Source organism: Poecilia reticulata, linkage group LG6 (genome assembly GCF_000633615.1).
Source record: "Poecilia reticulata strain Guanapo linkage group LG6, Guppy_female_1.0+MT, whole genome shotgun sequence".
Classification (NCBI taxonomy): Eukaryota; Metazoa; Chordata; class Actinopteri; order Cyprinodontiformes; family Poeciliidae; genus Poecilia; species Poecilia reticulata.
This window is the reverse complement of record NC_024336.1, coordinates 29680577-29690234: the sequence shown is the minus strand read 5'-3', so window position 1 is coordinate 29690234 and position 9658 is coordinate 29680577. Positions and strand designations below refer to the sequence as shown.

Sequence of the window (9658 nt, the reverse complement as noted above, 5' to 3'; positions counted from 1 at the left end):
TACAGTGATAGTTTAGCACTTTAGCATTAGCTTTCTTAAGTATTGTGTCGGTGTTTGCGTAACTAATGTTTATGGTTTTGCATTAGCTTACCTTAGCTTCCTTAAATACCCATTGGCGCTAGTGCGTTAGCATAACTAATGTTTTTGCGTAGCTATGACTTTAGCAGTAGCGCAGCTAACCTTTTTAGTTGGCCGTGCTTTTCACCAAATTTCTTAACTTTAGCATTTAATGGCAGTTTGTTTGTTCTCTGCAGTTTTATTGCTGGTGAAATATGCTAAAGCTAATTACGCCCAACACTTTCCTGCGTCACAGAAAGGCCATCAAAGAAAGATGAACCTTTCCGGGACGATCGCAGGAAGATCGACCCGTCTGGCGGTCCGTCCAGAGGGATGAACGCCATGCCCAGATCTGGACCCGGCAACCGGGGCGGCCACCCCCCTCACCCTCGACCCGGCGCCATGGGCCCCCCGGGGAACTACGGAGGTTCGGGTTCCCACAAAGACATCAAGCTGACGCTCCTCAACAAGGTGACTTCCTGTTACTTAAAACAGGCTTACAAATATGTGAAATTTCACATTTTTACCAGTTGTAACTTTATACATTTACTCAATTACATATATTTAAGTAACTATTTAGAAAAGCAATTTACTTTTAGGAGTATTTTTTACTGTGCTGTACTTTTTTACTTTTACCTGAGTAATTTGTTTATGAAGTATTTCTACTCTTATTGGATTAAAATTACTGGATTTTCTACCCACTGAATGAAAAACAAAAATGTTTTAACCAAAAATTCACCAGACAGACAAACAGCTGCAGGTTCATTTAATGGTTTTTATTGGAACATAAATTTATTTTGTTGTTTTTTTTTTTGTTACATTTAAGAATTTTTGTCGTTAAAATAGCAAAAATATCCACGTAGATTTTTATTTTGGTCCGTCTGATGTAATTTTTGAATATTAATTGATTGTACCAAATACTTTTTTAGTAATTTCTTGGCTACTTTTTACTTTTGAGTAATTTTTTGTACTTATTATTATTATTATTATTTAGTGGAGCTACAAGAATAAAAAAAAAACATTGGAGCAATGAAAACGGAGTAAAAACATTTCTGATTCAAGGTTTTCCTTGTAAAATCTTTAATTTTAGACATTTTTAATTTCTAAAAAGAAACAGTGTTTCTAAAAGCGTTTTTTTAGGACGAACATTTTCTGAAATTAAAGTTTAAACAAAATATTAACTAATTCCTAGTTGCTGTTCTATTAATTCCTCTTTTTTTCACTCTTTCATCTCACGTGGTTCAGTGAGTTAACACTTAGAAGAAGTGCTTTTTAAAGTGACTCCTAGAAGGAGGCAGATTTGCTAATCCAGGAAAGTTTTATCGAGCTCTGAGTTTATAAACCGTCTCATCTGCAGCCCAGGTCGTTACGCTGCAGACACGTGTTTGTTGAAGTCGCCGTGTAAACAGTCTAGTCGTAACGAGACGAGACGCAGCAAGAGACAACAACTCTTAAAGTAAATTCATTTTTTTTAAAAAGCTCCACTTGGAGAACCTGAATATGTGGAAACTGTTTGGGGTCTTAAAAGCTCCTTGAATTTCCTCCAAAAAGAAAAACTGTTGACGTTTCTGCAAGGGAGTAAAGCTGGAGAGCTAAATAAACGTCTCTTCTGCGTCGATGTGTTGAAGTTTAGAGGTCAGAAGAAAGAGGAAATGAAAACTAAAATATTATTAAGATAATATTGGATTTAATTAGGGATTCATTAAATTAGAACTTTAATAATTTATTAAATTAAGTTGGTTTCTTTCTGCACATCTTGGGCTTCGTTCACATAGCAGGTGAAAGTGATTTAAATTTGATTCTTCTTGTTTTTGCCAATATTATGCATCCCGTATTGGAACAAATCAATTAATCACAAGCTCAATAATTTCCATTTGGATGATTTGTTTGTTTTTCTCTCTTTCTACCAAAACCAGTTTGATGCTTTGGTCTCAACTGTTCCTAGCTTGTTTTTGTTTTTTTGAAGGGTAATTTTGTTTAGAGACTTCATAATTAATTTTATTTGTTGTTTATTTATTTTGGACATTTAAACCGTCTTCCTTCCATTTCCTGTGAAATGTTTGTTAGAATTTAAAGTAGATAATTGATCTCTGAGAATGTGTCATTTTTCCATCATGTTGCATTATGTCACTTATAATTTATCATCCAGAAACACGAACATTTGACGTGAAGAGCTTTTGGAAACCCAGCGGCCCGTAAACGAGTTCCGTCGTTTTATTAAAGGTTTGGGTCGTGTTTGGTGTCGGCCGCTCTCCAGACGTAAGTCTTGACTAGTTTCTGTTTGTTTTCCAGCAGCAGGGAGACCGAGGCGGCAGGAAGCGCTACCTTCCTTCGGACAAGGACCGGCCCGGCTCTCCTGCCAGCAAGAGGATGGCCATGTCTCCTCCAGACAGAGGTCAGCCAGCCGGGGTTCATTCTCCTCCAGAATCGGATCAAAAATTAAACGACAACTCTGAACTGTCAGGGTTCCAGACCTGCGTCGCAGTAGAAATGCAAATCTTTCAGTGTCTGGAAATTCGACTCTGGTTTTAAGGGTCACGGTTTGATTCAGAAATTATTTATTTTTTTACTCGGATAGTTTAGAAATAAGTAAATGAAACATTTATTTAAAACAATTCTGCTGGGATCTCAATGTAAGACCTGCCGAGAACCAGAAACGTTTCATTTTATCCTGGTGTGTAAAGAAATAAACGTTTATTCACCGAGGGCAGAAGACGAACCAGTCAGGGTCGGATCTGCTGCTGATTTCATTGGAAGGTTGTTTGAAAAGGGACGTAGTTTAAAATCCAGAAGAAATGCTGAATTTACACGATTATCCCAAACGATGCATCAAAACATGGATATTCTGTCTTCATCTGATCTCTATTAAGCTCCCAGAAATGTGTATAAAATTTGTATTCTGAAAATTATTTTTCATGTATTTACTGAATTGGGGGAAAAATCTGAAATTTCAGTGTTTATCTTTGCGACAGATTTTCTGTCAGGAAAACGTTTGATGCATTACGTTCTGCGACTTCAGAGGATTGAGGTTAATGTATCTTTGCTTGCAAACTAGCTAGATTTTTTTGTGTCCATCGTGGATAAGTGCAAATTTATTGCCTGTTAGATGGACGACAATTACATTTTTTTTATTTAATCTCTCCTGTGCTCTCATAAAAGTTATTTATAAAAATGTTATTCTGCAAATGCAACAGATTTCGATCCCTGCAGGGTGTCTGTCTGTGCATCCTTAAAATGTATTAAAATAAAAAATTAAGGCCTTAAAATGTCTTTATCATTGTAAAAAAAAAAATTTTGATTTGGCCTTGAATTAGTTAATTATAGGTCTTAAATTGTGTAGCGTCAGGACTATTTAATCACATTCTACAATTTGTTTCTTTTCTGTCAGCCAAACGTTTGATACGGAGGCTGCTGTCGCTAACTAGCTGCTAACAACCTGACAAAAAAATCTGAACTTTCAGTCTTCAGAGGCGATTGAAGGAAAATTAGGCAACTTTGATCTCTGGTTGACTGACTGCAGGTTTTCTTCTGTGTTTATTTTTAAAATGCAGAGAAACTCACCCCTGCTCTCAGATTTCCATCCTCATTTGGTGAATTAGTTTCTGGTTTTAAAGGTCATAGAAATGACTAAAAGTTTATTGAAAAGGGACTCGAACCTGCTTGGCTTGCATGACTCAGTCGAGCTTTAATCTCGTCTTTCAGGGCGCGATAAAAGGAACCTCGGCCGACCTCAGATGTCCCCGCAGATGGAGCGACCCAGAGGTCAGGGGCCGCGGCTGGGCCCCCCGCAGGGCGACAGGTCGGTGCTGTTTGCCAGTCAGCTGGAATTTCTTCTCTTCCCGATTCGACTTGCCATCTAAACCCGAATGCAGCAGGAATTTACATGAGAGCGTGTCTTTAATACAAAATGAGGAACACGCTGTGAAAAGTGGAAGCACAGAGACGTCTAACCATCGCTTTAAAATACGCACCAGCAGAATGCCCCAACATTAAAAAGATCCTTTTTTTTATCAATTGATTCTTTTCACAGCCGGACAGCTGAGAGGAAAACGGTTTCATGAACACAGGAAATGATCAGAGTGAGAAAGGAAAATCTATTTTAGTGATTTGTGTGACATTTGTCTGCTAAAGGTTTGAATAATGAGGATTCTCAGACCTGAGAGTCGTAATTTCTCCAGGTTTCATTGGATCTGCTGAAGTTAGACGGCCGTGCTCAGCTTGGTGGCTGCAGCTTTAAATCTCTGCAGTTTAACACTAAATTAAAGTCTTTTACTCCCTCAACACATTTATGGAACGCCAAGCATGGAAAAATAAATCTAACATCTCGTGCAGTTCCCTGCAGAATACTCAGAAATACTCAGAAAATGTGCATTAATCTGAATTAATGCACGTTCTGTCATCATCATTTTAGTTTCTGGGATTGCATCGCTCCTGGTGGCAGCATGCTGGAGTCGCTCTGTTTTGTTCTTTTTCTACACTTTGTTCTTTTCTTTTGTTTTATTTTCTTCACCAGGTATTTAAATACTCTAAAATTATTCATTATTAACCTTTTTGATAATTGCGACACGTTTTTCTGCAAACTTGGAAATAATATAAATTTTAGGTCTTAAAAAGTCGTAAATATCTCCAGGTTCTCCAGACTTGGTCTTAAATTACACTTAGCCATTCTTAGCTTTATTTCTTTATTACTTACTTTTGCTGCTTTTGAGAAATGCGCCAGCGGCATTAATTTAATCTGAAAGCTTCCAAGTGTGAGCGCGAGGAGAAGTTTTGAGTACAAGCATTGAAAGTTTCCAGAAGAAAAACATGAAGTCCTGCTTTCAAAATGAACATGTAAGCAAAAGTATTAAAAGTTTTCAGAAGAAAAGACATGAGATGAAATCCTGCTTTCTTGGATTATGGCAGGAAAGTTCCCCCATACGCAGGCTGCAGTTTATCTTTAGTGAGTGAAGAGACGTCAGAACAATGATCAGCCGGCTAAACTTCCCACCACCAGTGAAAGATCAATAATGCCAATATTAACAAAATCCTATATAACAAAATATTAACAAAACTCTTTTTTGTGATTTTATTTTTTACACTAAAGAAATGTCGGGTTATATTTTTAAGGAAAAATTGAGCACTGAAAATACACAGACTATTCAAAAGTTGAGTTAAAATTGTTAAATATTGGTGAATACCAAATTGCATAGCAAATGTATAAAACTGTAAACATCAAAAATATATATGCATTTGAATGCAACACATTAAAAAAGATTAAAAACCTTTGAAAAAGTACAAAAACATATTAATGTAATCTCCAAAAGATGTAAAATATTGATAAATATGCATTTAAAATATTAAATGTCTTTAAAACTACTAAGTTTACTCAGTACACAAAATGCTTACATTTTATTATAAATTTGTTTTGGGGTTTTTTTCTTACCTTTCATAACACAATGATTAAAACAAAAAGAGAAATAAAAAAACAAGACAAATCTAATATAAAATAGATAATTAATGTCTCACTTCCTGTCAGTGGGAAGAACACAAAGTGCCGACCAGGAAAAACGTGACAGTAGAAGAAGAAGCTGATTATTCTTCCTCTATGGATTTTTTATACATAGTTCATTATGAAAATCAAAACAGCTGAATCTGTCCTGCATATTTCTAAAACATATTTAATTCACCATTAAAAAATCATGCATAAGTATAGTTTGTTTTTTTTAAATCACGTAAACAATATAAATAATTCTTCTTCCCATGTTCTGAAATGGTCTTTACCCATTTACTCCACTTCAGATGTTAGTTTGATCCCAATCTTTGGCTCCCGTTTCCTCCTCTTTGAGTTTAGTTTGCGTCCGTCTCGTTAGAACTGCCTTTCAGATTTCTTATTACAACGTGATCAAAATAATTTTCCTGCCCATTAAATCAACATCGTCTGTCATCAGAGGCCTGATTTCAGCCGGAGGCTGCGATGCGAAGCGACTCGTTTCATATCGACTCCCAGAGGCTGTGGGGCGATCAGAGCAGACGACCTTAATGTGCCGAGTCATCGGTCCGTTACCACTCTGTCACACGATGTTTCTGTGGTTTTCTGCTTCAGACGGGGCTCCTTTGTCTTTATTCTCCACTTCAAGCTTTGAATAGTGAATCTGCAGTAAAGAGAAGAAGATCCTGGCTGTGAGAATTTGTCGTGACGTCGTCTTCCGGGAAGACTGATGTATAATATGAAATTAACATAACTAATATGCAAAATTGTAATTTTGCACATTTTTGTACCTCCATTTAAGACTCCACTACTCTGAAAACAGCTCAAGCACTTAAAAAAAAAAAAGAAACACCCAGTTGGTTTTTATCAATAAACCTTCAGAATGTTGAGCCATACTGGACACTGCACCGTTACCTAGCAACCCCAGCTGAGTTCCCCCTCGTCACCTAGCAACCCCAGCTGAGTTCCAGCACATTTGGTCAACTGGTTTTCCCACTGTACAATGGCTGCTGGAAAAGACAAAGTGTTTAGTGGTCGACTTACCATTCAGAAACCACTTACCGCTTTCGTATTGGTTGTTCAGGAGGCTCTACTAATGCTTTTCAAGGAAGACATTTGTTTTTGTCTCTTCAATAACGTATTAAACAGACAATATTTTAACAAAGTCCTTTGAGATCTCAAGATATTCAGTTCGTATTTTACAGTTTGGTCCCACTCGTTGGCTCCCATTTCCTCTGATCTGTATTCGACTGACGCATACGTAGAGCATTATATATAAATCTATAATTAGAGCAAAGTATTCTAATTATTTGTAGAAAATGAATCTGCAACTCTTTGTCGAATTCCATATATATAATCAGTGCCTTGCCAATTTTATTTAAAAAATTGGAGGGGGGTTAATTCTGTTTTTTTCTTTTTGATTTTGCAACGATTGCTGGGCAGTGCTTGCTGATTTTTTTGCAAAAAAACTGAAATATTTAAAGAAAAATGCTTAGTTTTGTATCTAAATAAAAAAAGTAAGAATGATGTAAGACGAGCTTGATGTGATGTAAACAGTAGAAACTGGTGAGGCCAGCGATACTCATCTTTTGACTTCAGCAGCTTTTTTACTCTCATTTCTTTTTTTCTGACTCACATCCTCCAACAATCATCTGAGTGAAACTTCACCTCTGACCCCTTTCTCTCTCTCTCTCTCTCTGTTTTCCAGGAAACGCCCTCTGTCTCCTCCGCCAAAGTCGTCTGGGAAAGGCCCAGCTGCGCCGTCGAGCAAGCCGCCCGGCCCGGCCCCCGCCGTCGGCGCCGCCGGGTCCGGTCCGGGTCCCGGCAAAGCCAGCAACACGCTGTCGCGCCGCGAGGAGCTGCTGAAGCAGCTGAAGGCCGTGGAGGACGCCATCGCCCGGAAACGAGCCAAGATCCCCACCAAATGAGCGCCGGGGTCAGGCAGGTGGAGTTTTTCCCTTCCCCCGCCCGGACCGCCGCCGGTCGGCGCGGCGGCCCCAGCAGGACGCAGGCGGGGTCGGAGGTTAGGAACGACACGTGGACTCGACTTTGCGAGAGCGGAGGAGATGATCGGAAGCATCTTCCTCACCTGGACTCCTCTCCTCCTCATCACCATCGTCCTGTTCCTTCATTTTTTCCCTTCAGTTTTACCTTCACATGTTGTACAGAAGCAGCAGCAGCTTGTCAGATAATTTCCTGTGTATGAATAAAGATCATAAGGATGTGAAGTACTGTTTTTTGTTTTTTTTTATAATCTACTTTTGTTTTTGTTTTCTTCTTGGCTCTTAAGTGACGAACCAGTGTTTGATTTTCTTTGTGTCACGCTTTTCGTTGCAGTCCAGCGGGTGAGACGAGGACGTTTAGATACGAAACGCCTCGCTTTTGTGACGACAGACTTCTAAATAAACTATTTTAATAAACAGCAGCTCTCTGGGTGATTCCTGTTTGCCGGTGTTTGCTCACCTCAGCCTTCCATGCAGCGTTTTGTCGGACATGTTTTTATAAACTGCACAACAATCAACTTTTTAAGAAGCTTTATTTAAACAAGCAGAAGCTACACTACTACTATTTATTTACAAAACACTTTAAAACAATAGCTACAACAAAGTGTACATCTATTAAACATGGCACAATAAAATGGAAGTAAGCAAAAGTCTAGCATCAAACGAATGAATTGGGTACACCAAGTTATGCAGCACTTACACAAACATACAACCAGGGGTGTTACTTTGACAAATACATGCAAATATTTACATATGGAAATTTGCTCTGACAGCCGTTTTGTTTGTAATTTTTCTGATTTTACATAGTTGTACATCCTTCATAAAATAAAGAAAATACGGCATTTTATTAAATTTACATTTCTGATTATAAAAAGTAGTGAAAAGAATGAGAAATTCACCATTAAAAATAATTTTCCATCATAAGGAAACGTCTTAAATTATGGTGATCAATAAATTTGCTAATGCTAAGCTAGCCACAATATTTCTGACTTCGCGACATTACCCATAATTCATAGCGGAAACCGTTTTCTTCTTTTTACTAGCTGGTTTTTAACTTTTATAAGTTGTTGTGACAGCTGACAAAAAGCACAAGTTTGAAGTCATGTTTGAACTGATAAAGCCGCCCGTTACCGCACTAAACCGAATTTGTCGTTCGTGCCCCTCGTACGAACGACCCGGAAGTATAAAACCGGACGGCGGAAGTTAGTGGCCGGTAATGGCAGCTAACTTCCATCGCAGAAACTGCTAGATATAAATAAGTTATTTGTTTCTTCAGACCAGAAAACGTAAAGCAGTTTGAGAAAGCGCAGATGATAATATGGCATTATAAGCTTAAATGAAGGAAATGGTGTCCACACTTTTTTAAACCACATGTTGCCACAAACATGTTCTATCCTTTTAACATTTTAAAAGAAATTTCATTCTTTATTTTTTCACTCAATAACAAACTATAAAAATTATGATTTTACTGGAATCAACAAAATAGTTGGATTTTTGCAGAAAAAGGATCAGTGAATCTACTAAAAGATACTAAAACCATAAGAACTGACTTTTAGGATTGCGTTATTACAAGGCAGACCCACAGTTTTTAGTTTTTGGGTTGAGTTTTATATACACACTGCTCAAAAAAATAAAGGGAACACTTAAACAACATAATATAACTCCAAGTAAATCAAACTTCTGGAAGCAACTTAGGAAGCAACACTGATTGACAATCAATTTCACCTGCTGTTGTGCGAATGGAATAGACAACATATATATATATGTGTGTGTGTGTGTGTGTGTGTGTGTGTGTGTGTGTGTGTGTGTGTGTGTGTGTGTGTGTGTGTGCACGCGCACTATTTATCTGGAAAACTTTGTGCATTAAAAGTGTAAAAGTGACTGTGCATAATGTCTGTTTTTGTTTTGTTCTTAATATCTTTGATCTTTAATTGGGAAAATATAAATTATTAGTGTTAATTACTATTAATTAGAATTTATCAAGACAACAATAAATCAAAAATTCTTATAAGAATGTTTTCACAGTAAATAAACAGTGATAAATTTATTTTTAATCACTTTATGATTCTTTTAAAAGTCTTTTCTAATTTATTTAAGCTCATCTGATGCGTTTGACACCTCACTTATC

At 37.4% G+C, this 9658-nt stretch overlaps 1 protein-coding gene across 6 annotated transcripts in view; it reads left to right on the top strand.

Annotated features, from left to right (window-relative positions):
* zc3h18 (zinc finger CCCH-type containing 18) overlaps positions 1–7952 on the top strand; it is a 46264-nt gene extending 38312 nt beyond the window's left edge. For 5 of the 6 annotated variants that reach the window (XM_017305423.1, XM_017305420.1, XM_008412555.2 and 2 more), the window contains exons 17-20: positions 314–528; positions 2350–2452; positions 3760–3856; positions 7236–7952. In XM_017305423.1, coding sequence (XP_017160912.1) covers positions 314–528; positions 2350–2452; positions 3760–3856; positions 7236–7455 — 635 coding nt within the window. In that variant the 3' untranslated portion in view covers positions 7456–7952. The remainder of the gene's footprint in view (positions 1–313; positions 529–2349; positions 2453–3759; positions 3857–7235) is intronic. The other variant, XM_017305424.1, reaches the window with a different exon arrangement.
* The last annotated feature ends 1706 nt before the right edge of the window (positions 7953–9658 follow it).